The sequence below is a fragment of the Tachypleus tridentatus genome, chromosome 10 (assembly GCF_004210375.1).
Source record: "Tachypleus tridentatus isolate NWPU-2018 chromosome 10, ASM421037v1, whole genome shotgun sequence".
NCBI classification, from domain to species: domain Eukaryota; kingdom Metazoa; phylum Arthropoda; class Merostomata; order Xiphosura; family Limulidae; genus Tachypleus; species Tachypleus tridentatus.
This window is the reverse complement of record NC_134834.1, coordinates 133402666-133426730: the sequence shown is the minus strand read 5'-3', so window position 1 is coordinate 133426730 and position 24065 is coordinate 133402666. Positions and strand designations below refer to the sequence as shown.

Below are 24065 nucleotides of genomic sequence, written 5' to 3'. Positions count from 1 at the left end.
TGAAGTTTAACTTTCTTTCATTTTACTGGTATAAAAGGTAAGTGTCCAATTAAGAAGGATTATTTTAACTTGGAAAAGTATTCTGATTAGTTTGTTATCAGGAGGGAGAATGTTGCAACGAGCTATTATTTATATTTAGAATCTTAGAAACCTCAGTTTTGTTGAAGAATGTTCATCTTCATTTGTAAATAGAACTTGTTTTAGACAGTTAAATATGAAATGACTAAACATTTATGTAAAAAAATCTATTTTTTTACCTTTTAATTAGATGTAAGTTGTTTTTATATTTCACACTTTTATGCAGATTTTGACATACAGTTATCTTTAATTTGAATATTCAGGTCCTCCAGGCCCTACAGGAACTGGACTTCCTGGTCGTGCTGGGGAACGAGGTCCCCCAGGAAGACAAGGAGTTCCAGGTGTACGGGGTCCACCTGGACCTCAGGGCCCACCAGGATACTGTGAAGTCTGCAATTACCGAGGAGTTGATGTTGTTGATACACTTCATCAGCTACCTACTTCTCAGGACACTAAGGGGCCTGCAAATTAATAATGTGAAGAATTATAGGTTTAAAAATACACCATATGCTTGAAAATTTATGACCCTACTTTATCTAGTTTCATCTTCATTTAAGATGTATAAAAACTATTCCAACTTTTGGGAAATAAAACATTTTATGTGAATGAAATAAAAAATATGATCAGCTTCTCACAATGTATGGATATATATATTCCAAATTGTTTGTTAATGAGTAGAACCAGTGAAATACAAACAGGGTCATGAATTTTCTCTATTTTAGTGCCTATAAATTGTTCAAAATAAAAAAATCCTTCCACGTGTACTTTGAATTCCTTTAAATATATGTGGTAAAATAAGTGTGTACAGACAGGTAAAGATTGTAGAGTATTTTTAAACTGAATTCTTTCTTTCTTATTGAACATAAATATTTTAGCATTTTGGTTGCCCAAATGCCCCTACACTTAACTAGACAGGGTGACGTATTAAAGTTCCTGCAGATATTACTCTTTGCTGTTTTAGTTTTATGTCTAACCATGCCAGGAAGATGGATAAATTGATATGGTTGATTTATTGAAGAACAAACTGCCTTTACATCTGACTGCTGAATATTTTATATGCATGAGAGACTTTCTGTATGTGAGGTTCTCCCACCTGTGAATATGCTCAATAAAAAACACTGCCACCATTATTTTATTTAAAGAATATTCACATAACATGAAGAATGTAGAGTGCTGTAATAGAGGATAAATATTAATATTTAGTTTACTTTTATACTTGTGAGTTTCTCACTGATTAAGTGCATCTTGAGCATTAATCTAATAACAAATGTTATCTGCTTTATAGTTCTATACAATTGCTCACCAATGTAAACTGTTTTGTACATTTATGAAAGAAAAAGTAAAAATCAATTTTTCTTTGATCTATTCTGTGTGTGTTAAGTAGTTTAAATGAAACATTTTCATTATATCTAAGTATACTTATTGTAGTTTAATAGTGATTATTTAAATGTATTTAAAAATATGTGTTTGGATTATTAAACCCACAATTAGTATCCTCTCTTTGTATTGATTTACTATGGCAGAAGAGAAAAGTAAGATATTTTTTTGTTGCTTATGTTTTCACCAATTTCTAACACAAGCATATAAGTTAAAAGCAGTAAAAAACTTTTCTACAAATTTTCTGTACTGTTATACACCTATAAACAAACTCTTGATGTTTCCAGAAGCATTTGAGAAGTAAAATAAATTTTTAAAAAATGATAATATTGTTTCAGCTTGCTTACTGGTGCAGTTCTGAAACAGTACGAAATGTACCCACAAAGATATTGTTCAAAATCAAATGGTATTAATGCACAAAATTAAAGGAAACAATGACAGTAATATCATATGTACAGTAGTATTTATAGTAACAATGGGCCATATGTGCAATACAAATTAAAATCTCATACACACTGCAAACAGTATGCAAAAAAAACTTAATAAAGACTTTACACACATACTGTTGAGTAGTAAATAAATCAGTTTCAGAGTAATAAGTCACCAAAATACTTGAGTAAGAAAAAAGTTCACAAGACTATAAATTTGCTAATCTGACTACCTAACTGATTGATTAACGTTATTGAAAAGAAACAGCTCTCTACTGCCTTCACCTTGACATGATTGAATTACGTTAAAAGTGTGTTTATTAGTTTTACTTATGATCTTGTTAATAACAATAACCATTTTGCAACACTACTAACGATCTAACAGTACATTAGTGGCCATGTTCTATGATTATAAGCATGCTCTCTGAGTTGCCAAGTAGCAAGCCATTTTCATTATTACTTGGAAGTGCACGTGCTACATGATCAACTTGAAGCTATAACAGCTAGATGAAAAACAGGTGGACTACATATATTCGCTTGATCTAGGTTCTATCTAAAATCTTATATTGATAACCTTGAAAAGTCTTGCCCAGCGAAGAGAATATCAATGCAAAAATAGAGATGAGGTTAGAAATAGTAATTGAATACGCAAAACAAGCCTTAGCCATTAATCCATCTAATGAAAATGTTGCCACCCTAACTAGATTGAAGAAAATCTATAACAAAGATATTAGCAAAAGCCAGTAAATGTCGAGAGATAACTCAAAGAAAAGCTACGAAAAGGATAGGCTTAGAGCTCAGTTACTCTTGAGGTTTAGTGCTGGATAAAACAACCTTAAACAAACAAATTGGAAAGTAGTAATGTGAGCACCAGAAAATATGGAAATAAAGTAGGAATAGATGGGCTAACATTACAACACTTGGAAGTTTTTAAGTTGATATAGTCATCATTACACCCATTCCTACTTCATGGCATTTCATTAAGGTCACGTAATTTGATCCATACACGTATCTGTTCTTGGTTTATGAAATAAAGTTTACAACAGAGAAAATAGATGTATACACCTTTCATTTAGTTTCAACAATTACCAGGTTACAAAAAAGCACACAAAGTATGAATAGGTGGAATGATAGCCACACTGACTTTGAAGTTGCAACGTGTCAAAAAATACCAAGAGTTGTAAAGTTATCCTGCCCATTCCCACCTTGTTTCCTTGCTTTTTGGTGCTTACATTCCTACATCCTAATTTCTTTGTTTAGTTTTTTACTCTTTTTGACATTAGTATTAGAGTTTATTAAAACATAGTAATGGTAGTATCATTCAAAATCATATGGTAATAATAATAAAGAGTTGGCATATGTGGTAATGATATTCTAACTAGTTTGTTATTTGCATGCTGATGGTGCTGCATGCAGTAGGTGTTTGATTTTAATCTCGCAAATTAGAACACCCTTTTAAAACATTCTGGTCAATTAGTGATCCAAAGTTGTCAGATGTAATCAAGATGAATTACTTAAGGTCTCTAGCTGTTACCTTAAGATATATTAAATATATATAAGATTGTGGCTTTCCTTTGGAATTAGTGGCCTAGAGATTATCAAATATACTCCGAATCATTTCATTCTACTTTGGAGCCAGTGACTTAATTTTTTTCAGATATTCCATTTTTTGATATTGACTTTGTAACTAATTGCTTTGAAAGTTAACGTGCAAATTGTAGGTCACGGCCTTGACTTGGAACATTAGTTTTAAAGACCAATGGCCAGCTAGTTATTTTCTGCATTTATTAGTATGCTGATAGATCGCACGTGCCTGTTTGTCTTTCATGAAGAACATAACAATCTTGAAACATTTATCTCTTGCATATTTTGTTAAGTCACTACTAACTGCTTCTATTTTCAACCTAAAATGATAGATATCTATAATTCATGATGAGTGCCATAAAATGTATTTATGTGCAAAGATTACATTTTGTATTTTCTTTGTTTTTATTATGAAGGTGTTTGAAAAAGTAAAGGTAATTCATAGATAACACGAAAAACAAAGTATCAGAAATTCGCCCCTTTGTCTTCGTAGTATTACAAGAGCTGAATATACAACCACGCCATTTTGTTTATAAATCCGCGATGACGAGAAAACCCACATGTAGAGAAAAATATATATGTAAAAACGGCTGGTGTGAATAGAGAAATGTTTATATAAAGGAGCGAACAACGTTTTGACCTTCTTCGATCATCGTCAGTTTCACAAAGAAAAAAAGAGGTAACTGACCGATAGCTGACCACATGTTTGAAGTGGGTTGTGTGATTGAGTGTAGGAATGTAGAGGACGTGCTTAGATGTTTGATTATATTTGTTAATATAGGTGTTCCTTTGTATTGGTTTATTTTGGGCTTGAGTTGTTGTATAAGTAAGGCTTCTTTAATTTGCGTGTGTTCATGTTTGTTTCTTTATTTGATATTTGGGTGTTTTCTATGCTATGTTATGTTTATTTGATTTGCAGTGTTCGAAAACGTGTGAAAGTGACTTTTTGTGTTCCTTGAACATGGTTTCCAATTTTCTACTTGTTTCTCCAATACAGAAGTCGTGCCAGTTATCACATTTTATTCAGTGGCGTAGCTGGGGCGCCAAATTGATGTTACATAATTAGGAAATGGCTTACATTTTGTCACGAGGGGGCGCGAAAACTGACTTTGTCACCGGGCGCTGAAAACCCTATTTTATAAATAATGTTGGTGTTGTATTTGTCAGTGTAGTTTTTACATAGTTTAGACCTTAGTTTTGTGCCAGGTTTTTGAATAAATTTGGTATTAACTGGAATGTTATATTTTGTTACTAGTTTTAGCCAAATGTTGGTTATTTTTCTGCTTATGTATATGGTTTCGTGCTATTTTAATTTGTGGGATATATTTACTTTTGTTAGCTGAACAAAGCGGCCACAGAATCCATCTGAAAGGGCAATGTTTTCACATACGCTTTGATAACATTACCGTGAATGACACATTATGTACAAATCCTTCATCAGTCAATGAGTAAAACAGGAGTTTCTTTTCTGTTTTGATCGCACATGAAATTTATTGACTAACGCTGTTATAAATCTCCATCACATGGAAATTATATTCCAAAATGACGCTAAAGGCAAAAACCATCCGATGATGTTAAGCTATCATTGGCAGATATAGTCAAAGTTATTCAGACACTTAATGCCAGCAATAAAAGTCAACGCAAATTAGCTGAAAAGTTTAATGTCGGCAAAACAAATTTTGAAGCGTAAGACTAAATGTATGACAGTGTTTGAAAGGAATCAGTCGTCTTCAAGAAAACCCATTTGTTATATGTTTGTGAGTGATGATCTTGAAGCATCATTATGATCTTCGTATCAAGAAGCTTGTACCATGAAAATTTCAGTTTTCGAACCTTTATTGCAAGAAAAAACACCTACACTATCCACTACACTGGTTATTTCTTACTGTAAAGCATCGTCTGGATGACTCAAAGCCAAAAATAACATTTCGCAAATCAGTGATTATCGTGGTGATATCGATTCCATAATAGTTGATAAATGCTGCTATTATAGAGAGATACTCACTTAGAGACATCTACAATATGGATGAAACTCGGTTTAGTTATCGTGTTTTACCAGACACAACACTGTGTGTAAAAGATGAACAGTACTGGGAGAAGTGATCAAAAGATAGACTAAGTGTTGCGTTATGTTGCAATAGTGTTGGTGCTTTTGAAGACGTTTTTATCACTCACAAACTTGATGAAAAGTGTCAGTATGTTAGATCATTGTGCTTTGATCAATTCCGCCAGATGTGAAATCAAGACCAGCACAATATCGAAGAGTTTCATGAAATGTTTCATCGGTTCTCTTTAACTTGACAATAGCAAAAATGAAGAGTGTAACAACAAAAAGTTTTTCATTGCAATTAGAAACAGGAAACCGTTTCTGAGTACTCTAACAATGCTGATTTTAAACATTGTCTTGAAAACTACCGATCGCCTCTAGTTTTAGTTATGATAGATTTATTAAAAATATTCTTATATAATGTGAAAATATTTTTTATTTATTAAATTTGTTTATTCATTAAAAATGATTGAAACAATACATGATATGAATTCTAGTTTTAAAAATTATGCAATGTAAATATAAATACATTCAAGCTATATTCAAACCTTTCATCATGGTATTAATTTTTATTTTTTGTTACAAAATATCTGCTTGACTTGTTGCAGAAACACATTTTGAGAGTTCACTAAAGAGTATTACTCGATATTCTGTTTCTTTCGTATATAACTTTCTCCCACTGACCATTTTTTCTTTTTGAGATGATTTTTGTTACCTTGGCTATGCCAGAGAAACAAAAAGTAACAATGTTTGATATACCCATTATGGAGGTCTAGTAGGAGTGCAGTAACTTTTAGATCACCACATATGTTCCATCTATGGTGAACATATTTCACGGCCTCAAGTATAATTTGCATGCTTTGATAAGTTTATTTCATGTTAACAGCATGAGCAACAGTAATCAATGACTTAGGTTCCCATTGTCCAAAAGTGCAGCTTTCAAACTAAATTTCCATTCTTGAGGATGATGTTCAGTAACTAATTCTTCTATTAGTGCATTAACATTTATACAGACCACATTGTGTTGTGAGGAGCAAGACTTTGATGACTACTTTGGTAAATTGAAACTCTTGTTCCTGGAAATAATAATTTCCGTTTCTGTAAACAAGAACCAAAAAACTACCCATGTTGCTTTGGTAGAGATAAGTCACAAACCAGATAAGTTAGTTCTTCTTTTGTGATTAGATGAGGCTTCTTATATTGATGTGACAGAGAAACAGAATTGCTAGATGAAGAGGCTGATAATGGTTCATTGTCTTCTTTGCACAATAACTCTTGTTTCCCAATTTGCTGGCGGATGTGGTACTGGAATACCATACCCGTAAGGTACTGGCTTCTTTGCAGATGTAATATCTGGATACTTAATGTAATGTTATGGTTTGCCTGAACATCCAGTAACATTAATCATACAAAGATAATATTTTAGATTTTTTTTAGGTTCACACCAAATCATGGAAAGTGCAAATGGCATGTTTGCTTTCTTCTGATTCAGAAGTATTCGGTGTCAAGCCAGATGTGCACACTATAAAATTCACACGTGAAGCCCAGTGTTTTTCTTGGTCCCCAGTTTAGGAACCAAAATATTTGTAGTAATCTACTATTACCTTTGTGTGATGTTTTTCCATCGTAAAACTGCGATATACTTTCCACGAGTCTAACAGAAACTGGGCGATTTTCGTAGTTTCGAACTTTACTTGAACTAGAGAGAGCTAGAATTTGAGATAATTTTCTAAAACCTATAAAATATTTTATACTTACAGAACTGAGGCTTAAAAATTGCTTTTAGAAAATGAAATTTTGAATTTCTGATTATTTTGTGGGTATTATGCAAAGAAGAAGGTCAGACTTTGTTTTAACTGTGCATGGAGAAGAGCGAAGTGACCAACTGAGTGAGTCAAAAACAACTGAGAGAAAAGCGTCTGACTCTGCCTCTTTTTATGTTCAGTCGCGAAACTTCTCGAAAGTTCTAGCAAACTGAGCACATGAGGGTTTTGTGATTCCCGGACTGAGCAGGTGAGCGTAGAAATGAGGCAAAAGTGGTGCAATTTGTTACAATTATATCGAGAAGAAATAGCATATATTAACAATATGTTTCAAATTTCACACGAATACAATATGGTCAGTGTTTAAAGTTATAAAAATGTATACTTTTTACCAATTAAAATGTCCATGTGAACTTAATTTCACAACAAAAATCTGTTGTACTAAGATTACTGCATGATATTTCATATAGTGCTGATAAAATATCAAATAATACAATAACTCAAAATATAGGGAGCCATGCACTATCTATATATATATATTAACTTTAGCACAATACAATTTTTACGTGTCGTTGCAGTCTTTGTAAAATTTATATAAAGGCGTAATGATTTATGAAGTCTAATGTCAAGCGCAGTTTTTCTCCATCTACGCAATGACTGATATAAGAAATTACAAAGAATGTTACTATAGTTATGCAGGTAGGATTATTATCTGTCTAAAGAACATTTCAAAGAAACATCTCTATAGTATACACTCCATTATTAAATGAACTCCACTTAGGTGAAATTTCCCAAAATGGGTATCACTCATTTAAAAATGACAAATTGAAAGGTAGATTGGTTTTATATTTGTGTTTAGTATATTAAACACGTTGTAGGGCTTAGTAGTTCACAATACTATATTATTGGCATAGAATATTGGTTCTATATTCTGAAAATTCTTATATAAATACAGACTTACTGAGTCAGTCAAAGACTTTTCTAAACATCATACAACTCATTAAAAAGCTTACCGAATTGTATATTGCTGATAACACTATGTAACACAAATTTTGTTCCTGGATAGAATGTGTTATTTCTTAATTGCTCATGTTGTAAAAGTACTGAAAATTGCCATTATTCCCTTCAAACTTTGCTTTTGTGACTTGGATAATGAAATTTAGAAATTAACCTATTTTATATGTAAAACGGGCAAATTTGCACATTTTCATTTGCATAAGGTCTAAATAAAACAACATATAAATCAAGATTTACATGTATTCATACTAAAGTTATACAAAAATGAACAAAAATGTTTAGAAGTGAGTAAGTTTTCGAGATTTGCGACTCTCATGTAAATCACTTTCACGTATCAGCCCCCAAATATATCTTCCATCATGTTTTCGTTATACGCACCTCGGTAGCGGCGTTCAAAGTCCAGTATATCTTGGTGGAAGCGCTCGCCTTGCTTTTGCGAGTATGCTCCCATGTTCTCCTTGAATTTATCAAAATGAGCATCAAGGATATGGGCTTTCAGGGACATCCTGCAGCTCATTTTGCCGTAGTTCTTCACCAGAACCTCAATCAGTTCCACATAATTTTCGGCCTTGTGATTTCCCAAGAAGCTCCGAACCACTGCAACAAAACTTCCCCAAGATTTTTTCCTTCCTACTGAGCTTATTTGGGAATTCTCTGCACTTCAGGATCTTCTTTATTTGTAGTCCAACGAAGACACCAGCTTTGACCTTTGCCTCAGACAACTTAGGGAAGAAGTCTCGATGGTACTTGAAGGCTACAGACTCCTTATCTAGAGCTGTGACAAATTGTTTCATGAAACTCAATTTTATGTGCCATGGTGACAACAACACCTTCTAGTCCACTAGTGGCTCACACTTGAAATTGTGAAAACTATGTCCTCTGGGGGTCCTGCATTACTTGCATCTGCTCTGAATTTTCCTGATATTTCACTTTTACAGTCACTTCACCCACTGTTTTTCTCTGACATACGCTGCTGTGACTTCCAAGTAATTAAGTTATGATTGTAGTCTTATCCTGTCTTTCCACTTTTACTCTGATGACTCAGTCTTCCATATCCTCTTTATCTACTGTCCCTTGACTCCTACATCTATGGATAAAGGTCATGTGGTACAACATTTAGTATTTATTCCCTCTAAAATGATCTTTCAACTTTTAGCCACATGTTAACTTTTTTCTGATGATATCAAAGTATTGTTCTTATGCACACATTCGTCAACTTGTTCCCCTCACAATGGTATCATCTCAAAATTGCTAATCCTCCTCTCATGACATCTTCTGTACTAAGAATGGTCTTGCTATTCTAGGACCCAACACTTCCTTGTCAAACCTTAGTTTCTCTACTTTGAAGCAACAATCACATTTCATAAATTGTGTCATTTTTTATGTTGAAACAACTATCACAAAGAATGAAATAATTCCTTAGCTCTTCCATGAACGCATTTCAGCATTGTCAGTGCATATGGACGAAATAATAAGATCCAGATTCTAATTGACAGCTGTGATACAATCAATCAACTCTTTCAAAATCGGGCATAAATCTACCGAAAATGCTATTGTATAGAAACTCACAACTCCACAAATATTATCTCCTACACAGTTTTTATCATGTCAGAAATACTTCACTTATACTTTCCATCCCAGTGGTAAGTGTCCTAACAAAGCTATCTGCCTTTATTGCCATGACTCTCGTTTGGTTCGTCATTGCACACAACTGGATATACCTCCTATCTGTAACAGGTATCAGCAAAGTCATCCAACCTACTCTTATTAGTATTGTGGTATGCCTTTGTCTCTACATAATAACCCTACTGCTTTTAATGAAATTACTTCACTTCCTACCATTGAAGACGTCAGTGATTTTTCTTACACATCTCTTTCTCAAGGTTTACTTTTATTGATTTCTTCCATGCACTGGATGTTTTCTTTCACTTGATATTGTTCTTGCTTCCTCCAACATAGCTACTCCTTTATCTATTTCCATACTTTCCCCTGTTGGAAGCAATCATCTTCCTATTTGAGTATATCCACAAAATCAGTATAGCTATACATCCACTGAGACACAAAGAGTATTTTATAAATTTAATGCCTGCTGGATGGAATATCCTTCTCATATTGCTTTCTCCTCCCAAAACCAGGTCGACTCATTAGCCAATGCACTGAAGTCAACTGTTACTGCTGTCATTCGTTTCTAATTCTTACTTCTCATTACATTCACCATCGTTCAGGTTTACATAGGCAAGCACTTGACCTTCTATACGTCTCTTTAACTTTGTTGTAAGGTTACTATCACATCCAGGATTCTCTCCTGCTTCCACGTCTTCAACATGCAGGCCGTAACTTTATTCTTGCAGTGAAGCACTGTTGTAGGCTTGGATTTTACTATTGTCTCCACTACTCCTCCGATTCTGATCAGTTCAAGATGGTCACAGGATAGGTCATACCCTATTTTAGTTTATGGGTGTGCATCTTTGTTTTCCTTATCCAAAACCTATACGTTTACTTTTTTGGGAAAAATTAAATTTCTCACCTAAAGCGCGACCACTAAACATTTATGATTCAGAGGACCCTTGGCTCAGTCTAATCCACTGTTTCAGTGCAGATGATTAATTTCTAAATGCTCATACAACTGTAAATGGCCTCCATTTGTCCCTCGAGGATAAGAACAGCATGGCTTCTCTTCCAGATAGTTGACTTATTCTCATCTCCTAAATGCTTCTGTACAGTGTCTCCTTCTTACCAAATTTTATACATTTATTCTTTGGTCGGGATTTTATCCAGCCTCTTGAAACATCTCCACTGTTCTTACGTCCTTAAAGACAAAGAAATCTTTGTCCGTTCAGGTCTAATCTTATCATCCTATCAGTCACACTAATGACTTCACCCAAACCCTTGAACACAGCTTATATATAAACTTCATTTTTTCTTCATGATCATGTGTGTGTGTGTGTTTTCTTATAGCAAAGCCACACTGGACAATCTGCTGAGTCTACCGAGGGAAATCGAACCCCTGATTTTAGCGTTGTACCAGCGAGAGACTTTCATGATCATAATAACATACTAAATTCTCTAGCTGAATTTCGAACTCATCAATGTCACCAAAACCAGAACCATGATTTTTGTCCTGCTCGGCATAAATTCTGTCATTGTTGCAATCTGCTCCTCTTCGATGTCCAAGTTGACAGTGTTAAAATCTAACTTTCTGGTACCGTTAAATACCTAGGTGTTATTTTTGACAAACACTTTCAGTGGAAGGCTCATATGACTGCTATCAGTCATAAAATCAGCTCCCGTTTCCATCTACTCCGGTAGTTATCAGTAACTATTTGAAGCTTGAATTTGTCCTTTTATTAGCCTCTATTTTACATATTGTCGTACTGCGTGGATTTCTGTTTCTTACAACTTTTATCGTTATTTCTAATTACTGAAACTATCAAGCCCTACACTGGACTTCAATAACATTGTAGTAAATACACGTTGAAAATGAAAGGTTTTCTCAAAATAGAAAATAAATGAATAAGTGTTTAAAAACTAAGATAATCAAGAAAGGAAATAAAAATAAACAAGGTATATTTATTAACAACTAAAAACCAATGGTTTGATACTACTCGACTTATGGTGTTTGTTTTCGTGTTTAGGACAATATGGGATATTTTATAGTATTGCTTGGTTGCGAACCAGGCACACAAACAGTGAAACCCGAAGCTCTTCAACACTTTTAACCCACATCCTTGGTTTCTGTATATCATAGTTATTTTGTTCTGATTGAATGTTTGACAGTTTTTTCTTTTGTGTGTGTGTGTTTTTTTTTCAGTTCATACAAAAGTTAATGCTGGTTTCATGAGTCGATTTATCGAAAGAACAAGAAGTGTTTTAACCAAATAGCAGAGTAGGCATTTGTCTACATATCCAAGACTTTCAGATCCCTCGAATTCAGGGCAGCGGTGAGTCAAGTACGAAATATTTGGTGAATTTGGAACTACGGTGGACGGACAAAACGTCTACAAACCCTAGAAGTTACAGGAAGCTAAAACAAGAGCGCTACGTATGAAGTAATTGAACATTGGAACTTTAATGTAGTCCATAATTATGTTTGTTTTAGAATTTTGCGCAAAACTACACAAGAGCTATCTGCGCTAGCCGTACCAAATTTAGCAGTGGAAGACTAGAGGAAAGGCAGCTAATCATCACCACCCACTGCTAGCTCTTGGGCTACTCTTTTACCAACGAATAGTGGGATTGACAGACATTTTAACGTCCCCACGGCTGAAAGTGAACATGTTTGGTGTGACGGAGATTCGAACCCACGACTCTCAGATTATGAGTCGATCCCCTTACCACTTGGTTCTGCCAGGCCGCCATAATTTGGAGGGCCTGAGAGATGAGCGGCAGACCACAGCCCGTCAGACCCACTCAAAACTATTACATTAGGTAAATATCAAGCGTTCTGTGTGTGTGTGTGTGTGTGTTTTGTCGTGTTGTTTTTTTCATATAGCAAAGCAACATTAGGCTCTCTGCTGAGCCCACCAAGGGAAATCAAACTCCTGAATTTAACGTTGTAAATCCGTACAGCGGTAAGTCTACGGATTTACAACGTTAAATTGTAACACAAAGCGCTGCCCATAAAATATAATTAAATACGATTTGGTCTAAACTTTTTTTTCTTCTTACATGAAAACCGTATCAGAGTGAAGTCAGGTCACGGAAAAGTGTGACAAGCAGTCATTACAGCTTGTATGTTAAACACTGTTCAGTTTCAACAGAACATGTGGAAACATATTTCATACACAAAGATAAAGGGCATCAACTTTTAAGAGAAAGTTCTGTCTGTAACTGAATAGATAATGGGAAAAGTAAGATGGAGTTGTCGTTTTTTTATGCATAAAGAGCTACGATGGTAACTGTTTCACTTGGAGGGTATGTTTTATAGTGTGTGTGATGTGAGTAGTGATCTACTGTTTAAACTTTAAACCAAAGGTGCACGGACTTACTTCAGCCTTAATCTAGTCTCTTTGGTTGGCGTACTTTTGTGATATTCATGCCAACTAATAAACGACAGATAACTTCAAAAGTATCCGCAAAACGTATATTCCGGAAATATTATGCAAAAAATGAATCGAACACCGACAGTAAAAGAAAGAAACACAAGGATCTGATTTCAGAAGAAACTCATTTTCAAAAGAAACATGGGATCATACTAATATTTACCATTAAATTTACCTTGGAGACCAATAAAGTCAAATTCTAAGAAGAATTAGACTATTATGTTTCAAATATTTCTTAATTTTGTGTAAACGACAAACGTTTGTAGTGACGAGAAAAAACACTGAACGCTCAACACTGCATTTAAATCTGGTAAGTATATGACCTGAAAGGAATTTCCGAGAATATAAACTCGATTTGAGCCAACTGCGCAATTGTTGTTCAATATATCACGTGCACAGTGACGTATGCGTACGTTATGATAAAAATTGTAGCATAACATTTTTTATTAAAGCAAAAATAATTTAAAGAAATAATTTCATAATGTATTTTTTATATCTATACTTATTTGATGCAACTTTGAAATCATATAAATTTAAAGGTATAAAAATATTTTAAAATCCAACAATGTCAGACCACCGTATTTTCAGTTTGAGTGACAGGAATGATCGGTAAATTCTACGACTAGTTTATAAACTGGTCAACAGACGGCGTCTTATAAAATACCACAGTTTAGTTACTCAACAACGTTGAACTAGAATAGAAGTAATTCCAATAATTAAGAGCAACGATGTATTTAAGTTTGGCTATCTTTTAACTGTAATATGAAGTATGATAAATAAATATTTGCTGGACATTCTGTCAAAATGAGAATCAAAATTTAGAATTTGCGACACGTATCATGTCATCAAAATTAACGTAAGTACGACTTTCAGTCATATTTAGCCAAATTTCCCAGTCATTTAACATTTGAAATAAGTTTATTATAAAGGAGATTCCAATAAAGGAGGTCCAATATATATAATTTGTATTTAAATCTTCTTTATAACGAAGATAATGTGATAACTGTTTAAAATTGTTAACGTTTTTCAAAACAAGTTAAAATATGTGTATGCGTTGACCTTTTCCATTCAATTGATACATACAGAAGTTAAAGTACCATTACCTGCTGTTTGACTTTGTTTTATAACTTTTAATAAAAGGCTATATTTAACATTAAAATAAAAGTGTTTCCAGTACTTTAAACTGAAGGAAAATAACTACAATATTATGAAATTCATTTTAATAATTTTGTTTCATACAAACGAGAGAGTAGAAAATATTTTAAATCAACCTGAATAAAAAATCTCTCTTAGATCAACGGTAAGTTCACTGACTCGTAACTCCAAAATTCGGGTTCAATTTCACGCGGTTTACGGAATGCAAATTATCCATTGTATAGCTACGAATCTAAAACAACAATTAAAAAAAAATGTTATACACTTATAGTTAGTGTCATGTATCAAAAACGCCAAACACAACCTACTAAATAACTCAATAAAAAGCACATTAATACAATTTATAAATTATTCATGCAGTAAAAAATTAAAAAGAGACACGATGTGTGTCAGTCAGTTAGTCTATTATAATTGAAATGAAAATAGTGTTGTAAACTACATGTTCAATGTTTTGATTTATATGTTAGCTAGAAAAACCACGAAGTAAATTCACAGTATTTACCAACAGATTTAGATTATGGAAGCACAGTCGACAATTCAATACTAGAACGTGCATTCTTGTCTCAGCTAATGAGATATGCTGTTCTTATATGAGATATAAAGATGTCTTTCTAAACCGACAGTGAACCAGGAAGCGTAAACAAACGCACGCACACAGCAGCATTGTAGCATTGTCGTTAACTTTTTCAAGAATTCCTTTTTTAAGCATTTATGTATTTACCCCAAAGTTCAGTTTCAGCAGTTTCTTGTTTATGAAATTGTGATCTTTAATACTGTGAAAGTTTTTACGTGCCTCTTGAAGCTTTTGCTGCGAAATATCCAATCTGCTTATAAGAGAGGCAGAGTTGACGGCAGTTGTGGTGATCCAAGCGACCTTTGTTCAAGTCACAACAAAATTAACTAGGATAATTTAATCGGCCATAGATGCATGAGAAGGAGAGGGTATTAGAGGGTTTGGTTTGTTTTGAATTTCGCGCAAAGCTACTCGAGTGTTATCTGCACTAGCTGTTCCTAATTTAGCAGTGTAAGACTAAAGGGAAGACAGATAGTCATCACCACCCACCGCCGACTCGTGGGCTGCTATTTTAGCACCGAATAGTGTGATTGACCATCACAATCTAACGCCCCCACGGCTGAAAGGGCGAACATGTTTGCTGTGACGAGGATTCGAACCCGCAACCCTCAGATTACGAGACAAGTGCCTTAACTACCTAGCCATGCTGGGCCGGTTCTAGAGAGAGAATGTGGAATAGAAGACGCTGCAACGATTAATTTATGTTTTTATAATAGCAGGCTTACTCAGTCGTAGTTTAATATACTTATGAATGCCTTTCACGATCGGTTGGACAACTTTCTTGTTTAATATTTCTTTCTCACAAGCAACGTGTTATAATTACAATCATGACATTGTGTATGAGTGTCGGAAGGAAAGGCAGAGGTGGTCATTACTAGCCAATCTTTAAAGAACTCACTATTTTCTAGTAATTTTTAAACGATATTTAAAACTTTCAAAATTAGTTTTACACTATACACTGAAGTCACTGAATACGATGTCGAAAAATACCGATTAATATCTTAACACAATGAAAAATTGTTGTCAATAGGTTATATCGCCTAAATTTAAAATTAAGAACCTGGCATAGCCTGGTTGTTAGGGTATTGAATCTGTAACCTGTGAATCGCGTGTTCGAATTGCGTCACCAAAGATGTTCTTTTAGACGGTTATTCTGACCTTTCGTCAGTAAAAGAGTAATCCAAGAATTGACAGTGTAAGTGTTTACTAGCTATTTATCCCCTAATCTGCCACTCATAGATTAGGGCAGTAAGCCCTCGAATAACTTTGCTCGAAATTCAATAAACATACACATCTTAATATTATCTTTAATATCAGTTGAACCGTTATTATTAAGTATGTAGTACCTGGCCATGCCGGCCAGGTAGTTAAGAGCTCTCGATTAGTAATTTGAGGGTCGTGGGTTCGAATCCCTGTTACACCAAACATACTTGCCCTTTCAGCCGTGGAGGCATTACAATTTATTGGTCAATCACACTATTCGTTGGTAAACGAGTAGCCCAAAAGTTGGCGGTGGGTGGTGATTACTAGCTACCTTCCCTCTAGTCTTACACTAATAAATTAGGAACGCCTAGGGAAGATCCCTCGTGTAGCTTTGCGCGAAATTCCAAAACAAAAACAAACCTGTATGCCACAAGTTCAAAAACAAACAAACAAAACAATTAACTGTATAAACGCATACATCACGAATGGTCACACATCACTTAATTTCAGGGCCCCTGAGGAGCATAAACATTTTGGAATCCTTCAAATGTTATTTCTGATTGTTCTTGAGGGCCGTCAAATCCCTTTATTTCTTTGTGTGCATTTAGGCTAGCCAAAGACAATTTTTCGACAATTGCACACACTTGAGAAAATCGACTGCCTTCCCCTTTCTCCCTTCGATCTGAATAGGCGTAAGTAACGTAGCTCTCTTGCATTTCAATACTTTTGCAAGTGCAAAACTGTAGTTTGTGTAAAATTTTTTTTTTTAATATTTCCCCATATTGGTAAAGACGACGAACTTCCCTTGCCATCAGAAGATCACGTGATAAGTGCACCCTGTAGGGATAAAGTTACAACTTTTAATAGATTCGATTACAATCTAAATTAGCATATTAAGTTTCAATATGAATAACTAATTAGTAGCGAGTCATTCAGACTGTTGGTAGACTGCCTGTCATTTCGTTTGTTTGTTTTGTACGAAGCTACACAAAGGGTTATCTGTGACCTGCCCAACATCGGTATCGAAACCCAATTTTTAACAAATTTGCATACATATCACTGTGCCACCGGAGGACATTCAGTGAAATATTTGAATCGCTGTTAATTATCGCGTATATTCATTAACGCGATCGATTTTTCGTGAAGTTATACAAGTATAATTGTTTTGTACGTTATTCGTGGTATCATCAGTGAGTAAATTTCTGCCAAATTTGAAAGTGAAAAACTTATTTGTGAACTAGGGTCAACAAGTGTATACAAGCAAGAATAGCCTGTAATCAACATTAAGTAAGAAGTAAACTAATTTGTTACTATTACGTGGACTGTAATACTAGCATTTTTTGGGTCATATAATTTAGAAAAATCCACCCAATAAACAAACAATGTTACAACGTGTGTGTGTGTTTTTCGTATGGCAAAGCCACAAAGGGTTATCTGCTCAGCCTACCGAGAGGAATCGAACCCCTGATTTTAGCATTGTAAATCCCGAGACATACCGCTGTACTAGCGTGGGGCGACGTTATAACAATAGTATACAAATAACTTCATTGAAAAATAACACCAACAATCGACCCAGTAAATTTGCATTTTAAACATAAAAAAAATAAATAATTAAAAATAATATAAATCCATTTAAAAAAATAATAATAAATAATAATAATAAAGTGCCACCAACAAACTTGACATTATGCTATTAGGGCAAAATAACAACTGTAAATGTACCAAAATACATGGACATTGCCCTGAAAAGGATCAAAATAATTTTCAGTCCAAATTATATTACTGTAAGACCAATATAAATACGGGGAGGAGGAAGAATCTGACCCTCTAGAGTATAAACATATACCCAAACACTGAAAGAGAGAGAGAGATCAACAATCGAATTTGCTGCAGTTATTTGGCGCATCACATATTTCAAGCCGAAATCCATTAATTGTTTGTTTTGAAATGTTCTAATACATACAGGGTGTTCGGAAAGTCACTGTGCGCTTATATAATTATTAACAGACATATTTCAATATAGAATACAGGAGGTAAATATGAATGACAATTATAAACAATGTTGAAAATGATCCCCGTTGACATTAATATAAGCCTGAATCCGTCTTATTTTGTTTTTAAACACCATTATCAGTTGCTGGCTTGAAATAGACTGAATAAAATATGATTAAAAAACTGCACAGTGACTTTCCAAACACCCTGTATATAATAATATGTATCGATCATTTTAATATTCTCATTTAATGTAAAATAGAAATTCATATCATTTTTTTATACGACAACTTCACTGGAATTAGTACAATCAATTGTTTTTTGAATGGTTAAATAAACAGTATAAGTTTCCATCAGTTGTTCTTTGAATGATTAAATAAACAGTATACGTTTCCACTAGATGGCAACACAAGCACATTAATAAAAATGGCAGAAACAGTTGTTGGCAATGCTCCGAGTTCGGCGAGTTCAGAGAGGTTTGCATTTGTATCGATATTTAAGTAATGCTATTTAATTGTAAGTCTTACCAGCACTAGGCCATTTATTTAGGATTTTTTGTAATCAAATTAAAGGAAATAAATTCGTATACAATCCACTTTTTTTACTTGGTTAGTGATTTTTAATCGAAACAAGTGTTGATGGACTTGTTGATCTGCAGAATCATACAAGTCTCATGCGACTGCAAGCTATGTTTGTGTAATTACAAAGTAGTTTAGTTGGAAAAATAAAATAGCTTTCCGTGCAACATAATTGTAAATGCAATGCGACTTTTAATTTCTCATTTCCTGACTTGAGAAATTACTGCCGTACTGGTGTTTTATTTGGAAAATAAAAATATTTGTTCGTATCATTAATTAATGTGCCAAAGATCTTTCAGACGAAAAAATAAAGAAATTCTGATAGGGGCACCGACTATGTCATTATGTTAATACAAAATATTGAAAATCTGTTAATTAATTAACAACAGCAACTTCATTAGCACCGCACAGTAAAGCTGCATCAGTTGGACTTGATGTTCATACATTGGTACTTAAAAACACATTAGTGTACCATCATGTACAAACATTACTGAAGTGGGTTTGGCCTTATTAAATAATTGATATTGCCAATAGCAGAAAAGCTTTGGGTTGTCTAAACCAAAAACAGCTCAGTACAATATAAAATTGTATATCCTCACAGGAAAACCATCTTTTATATACATCTGTAAAATATAACATTTTGCTATCATAAAGCACTGGAGGTCATAAGGTGAAAAGTACGGATGTCTTAACAAGTGTAGATTTAAAGTTCTTGGTTTATGGAATTATTGATGTTTTATTTTGGGGAGAAAAATATGTCATTGACCCAAGAAAGAAAGAGACAGAAATTGTACATTTTATATAAGATCTCTGTTTTTTTTTGTAATATGTGTAAGTTCTGTTTATATTGCAATAATACAGTAGTGTAAGATGATGTTATTTTCCTAATTGTTAAGGATAGTGGCGATAACTTATCCAATTACAACCTGACATACCATTAACAGTTGTTCACAACGAGTGAGCCCACAGTGTCAGATTTGGTTCTTCAAAAGTGCAAATATATGTGTATTTGCCATTTTCTGTTTTCAAAAATCATTTTTTTTACCACCAACTTCACATGCTAAAGTAAAAATATTGGACTACAGAAATAAAAATCTCACCCAAAAATTGAATTTTATTGTAATTTCTTACCACCAGTTTTATTGCTGAGAAAGTAATTTGCAAATTGAGAAATCTAATATCAGTAATTTCATTAATTACATTTTTGTTTTGTTTTTAGTGACAGCGATGAACTTAGTTTTGAAAATGTTGGAAGACTTGATATTAATGAAGACTTGGCTCAAAAAGGATCTTATCCCCCATCCCCACAGAGGTCTGAACCCTTGTCACCACTTACCCATTGCACTCCTCACTGTCTCCGCACAAAACGAGAAAAAAATCGATCATGTTCTAAATCTGGGTCTTCTCGGGAGCCTGTTTTACGTTCAGGTCAGAGAACAATTTACACAGCTGGAAGACCACCATGGTATGATACCCAGGGTCAACTGGTGGAACCATTTGTAATTGGTTAGTCTATGTAAAATACTCATTTACTGTTTTTGTCATTTTTGAACAACTTTTTGACATTTATTATAGTGGCAGATGTGTATGTAATTTTTAATAAAGAGTGATATCTTTGATAAAGCATTAAATATATTATTTATTAGTTGTTGATGTTGAATGAAATATTACCAAACATACAGGGACTTCTACAGATATGAATGCTTAAACATTACATTTAAGTATTACCTTATATCAATTTCAGTTTTATAAATATGACAAGGCTAAATTTTGCATGCTTTTGATTTTTTGTACCTTTGGCATATAATTTGTATTGAAGATAACAAAACTAGAGATGTGCAGTAAAAATAATAGTTCAGATCTGTTTTATATATCACAAATGATTCTTGTTCAGATTTGTTTTTATATAATTTTGGATTCTAATATTTAAGTGGCTAAGGTGTGACTAAAACTATCTGCATTTAAACTTATTGTTTTATCATATTCAGTAAAACTAGATAGCTTTTCTGCTTTAGCAGCTTAAACATATACACAGTAATGCTTGTTGTGTTTTCTGTTTCTTGAAGAATCATGGTTATTTTTAACATTTATTTTCAATTTAAGATATTATAATTATTTTCTTTTAAAAATAAGCATGTCCATTTTAAACCAAAGATTGTAAGGTCAAATTACTAACAGTTATTACATCTCCTTATAAAATATTGTAGTTTATGATTTTGATTTTGCAGAAACTTAGAATTCTTGACGGACTTTCATTTATATTCATTTAACTTTACAGGTGTTTTTGTTTTGTTTGTTTTTTTCTGCAGGAATTTGTGGTGGTAGTTCATCTGGTAAAACAACAGTAGCAACAAAGATCATTGAAGCCCTTGATGTTCCCTGGGTAACACTACTCAGCATGGATTCATTTTATAAGGTAGAATGTAGTTACAGTTTTTTTGAAGAAATGACAACTGTTGAGGAGGCAGGTTTTGAACCAACAAGTCTGTTGGGCAAATGCTATTGCAAACTGAGCTATTATGTTTTGAGTGCCTAATTCTCAGAATGGGTTGTATCTCAGCCTGGAAATCATAGTTATAGGATATCAATCCAGTCTAGTTCTGTACTTGTTTAGTAAAATAACTACAGGGCTGGTTACTACATTTGCCATTTCTGTAAGCTGATACTCACATATCAGTTTAGATTCAAGAGAAGAACCATGTACTTTTTAAACATGTAAGACTTCTGGATACTTGTTTAACAGTCAGGCATGAGGCTTAGTTCAGTTTGATAGCAATTATGTTTCATAAGTTAGAATTTTAAAATTTAAATTAGATAGATTTTTAGAAATGCTACTTAAGCTTCCACAGATCTCTTAACTATTACCCTGTGTCACAACATAAAAATATTTTGTGAATGTGTCAAGCCTTGAAGAAAACTTACATTTCTTCATATGTGAACATACATTATGTCAGTATATGTGCAGTTGACAAAAGATTATAACCATTCATTAATGAAAAAAAAGTGCTGCAGTGAACCTCATGAGCACTTGTGCTTTGACAAACATATTCTTACCTATATACTATTTGTGTAGGGAAGTACATTGTGCTAGGAGACTTGTATATACAGGACAATGATTCATAAGCATAATGAAATATTTTAATACATAATATGTACTGTCAAAATATTTATTAACTGTTAAAATATTTCATCTTCTTAAATATATGCAAGATAGTTCTATAATGTTTGGCCTTAGACATGTCTTTTTTTTTCTTTAAGAATTATGGGATTTTTTTGCACTTACCACATTAAAATTTTAGTTAAAATTTATCTTGTAATATTTGTTATCTCCCCTCAATGTGGATTCCTGTATGTGGTGAGGGAACTTCCCAGGGAACGTTCTGTTCTTTCAGTTTACCTCCTCTGGGATCTAAACATCAACCCACATGTTTGCCATGCATGACAACTCATGAAGGGGAGGAAAGGATCCTGGTGGTTGAGTTTTCCAACCCAACCACACCACTTTGGCCTTGAATTTCTGTCGATGAGCGGCCTTGGGGTGGACTCCCATGGGTCAGTTGGCTAGTCCACTTGCTCTAGGGTCAACCAAGTACCAGTGTTGGATGTTGTCAACAGGTGTTGTGGACATTGTATCTGATGCTGGTGTTTGGTATAGTGCTCATGAAAACCCTGGCGTTGCTGCAGTGTCCTGGTTTGACATTGTAGTGCGTCCCCTCATAGGGCTCCATGGTGGGTGGGATCAGTGGGCACTGAAATTTCCTTTTTTTATTATGGATCCTCCAAACAAAAATTTAAATAAAATAGTGAAAAAAACAATCCACAGGTAAATGACCACGTCTTGAAGATTCTGAGGAGCAATCTTCAACATCTTTAACATCTGTTGAACCTCACTTTTTTATCTTACATTCTCCTTCAAACAAACCTTTAGGGCAAATGCCTCCCTTTTTCATTCAGAAGGGACTAGAGGGACTTGCTGGCTCTCCAAAGTCAGTAAAGAAGCTTCGATCTGGTAACATATTGGTGGAAACATATCTCAACACAGTGAACTCCTTTTGCATTCAAAGGCAATTGGGGATACACCTCATTCTACTTTGAATTCATCATGAGGAGTTATTGTTGAGAGGGGTTTGAAGAACATCTTAAAGTCAGAGATTCTCGCTGGTTTCTTTACTCAAGGAGTTTCTGCAGTGAGGCGTATCTCCACTCGCAAAGATGGAATTATGATGCCGACCAATGTCCTTGTTCTGACATTTACATTACCACATCCACCTGCCACCATCAATGCAGGTTCCCTTCATTGCAAGATACAACCATACATTCCAAACCCTCTTATGTTTCCATTGTCAGTTGTTTAGTCATTTGAAGACATCATGTTGTGATTCATTTATGTGTGCTCGTTCCGGTGGCAAGGATCACGATGCCTATGAGTGTTAAATGGATCCTCGTTGCACTATTTTTAATGACTCTCACAAGTCCTACTTTCGTTCTTGCCTTAAATGGTTGGAAGTAAAAGAGGTGCAGCATTTGAAAATGATTCATAACATTACTTATCCTGAGGCTCGAAAGTTGCTGTCTATCACTTCATCTCGAATGTATACTGCTGCACATTGTTCCACTACTACAGTGGGAGTACAGACAGATCTCTCTGTGTCTCCAAAAGAGTCATTCTCAAAACAGTCTTTTGACCTCTGTGGTTAAAAAAATTGATGAATAAACTTCAATACCCATATCTGTCCTTTACATATATTTCAACAAATCCCAAGATCCACTTCCTTTGATTCTGGGTACAGGCATTTCCTCAGATACATCTTCTCTCACCCCAAGATGCAAAACAATCAATCGTTTACGTCCTCATTTTCCAACAGCAAAGACCTGCCAATTTGACCCAGGGCAGGATTCATGGAGGTCGTTAGACCCCCCTCAAATAAAGACAGTAAAGAAAAAGGACGTGGTTGTAAACAGAAAGATTCTCCACCTAGTTAGCCTACACATAAATGAAAATGGCCACCTTGATACAATGGAACTGTTGAGGTTTATATTTTAATCTGGATGACATCAAAACACTGCTTCCTACTATCCTGTATGTCTTTCCTTACAGGAAACATTTCTGAAACCTGCTGATACTGTCACATTGTGCTTGTTTTCTTTGTACAGATGTGACAGGCTGTATGATGGACTCGTGCATGGAGGGGTGGCAATGTTGGTTGATCAGCATGTGCTCACCCTG

At 34.2% G+C, this 24065-nt stretch overlaps 2 protein-coding genes across 10 annotated transcripts in view; both read left to right on the top strand.

The window, feature by feature from the left end:
* The window catches only part of LOC143230357 (uncharacterized), a 130026-nt gene extending 128246 nt beyond the window's left edge, over positions 1–1780 (top strand). For all 7 annotated transcript variants that reach the window (XR_013016410.1, XM_076463794.1, XM_076463792.1 and 4 more), the window contains one exon: positions 342–1780. Coding sequence is in view for 6 of the 7 variants with exons in the window: in XM_076463794.1 (XP_076319909.1) it covers positions 342–550 (209 nt within the window). In the remaining variant the exon portion in view is untranslated. The remainder of the gene's footprint in view (positions 1–341) is intronic.
* A 12250-nt stretch (positions 1781–14030) lies between these two features.
* Positions 14031–24065, top strand: part of LOC143230356 (uridine-cytidine kinase-like 1) — a 73130-nt gene continuing 63095 nt past the window's right edge. For 2 of the 3 annotated variants that reach the window (XM_076463786.1, XM_076463789.1), the window contains exons 1-3: positions 18645–18736; positions 20058–20344; positions 21148–21254. In XM_076463786.1, the coding sequence (XP_076319901.1) occupies positions 18687–18736; positions 20058–20344; positions 21148–21254 (444 nt within the window). In that variant the 5' untranslated portion in view covers positions 18645–18686. Of the gene's footprint in view, positions 14193–18644; positions 18737–20057; positions 20345–21147; positions 21255–24065 lie in introns of those variants that run through there. The other variant, XM_076463787.1, reaches the window with a different exon arrangement.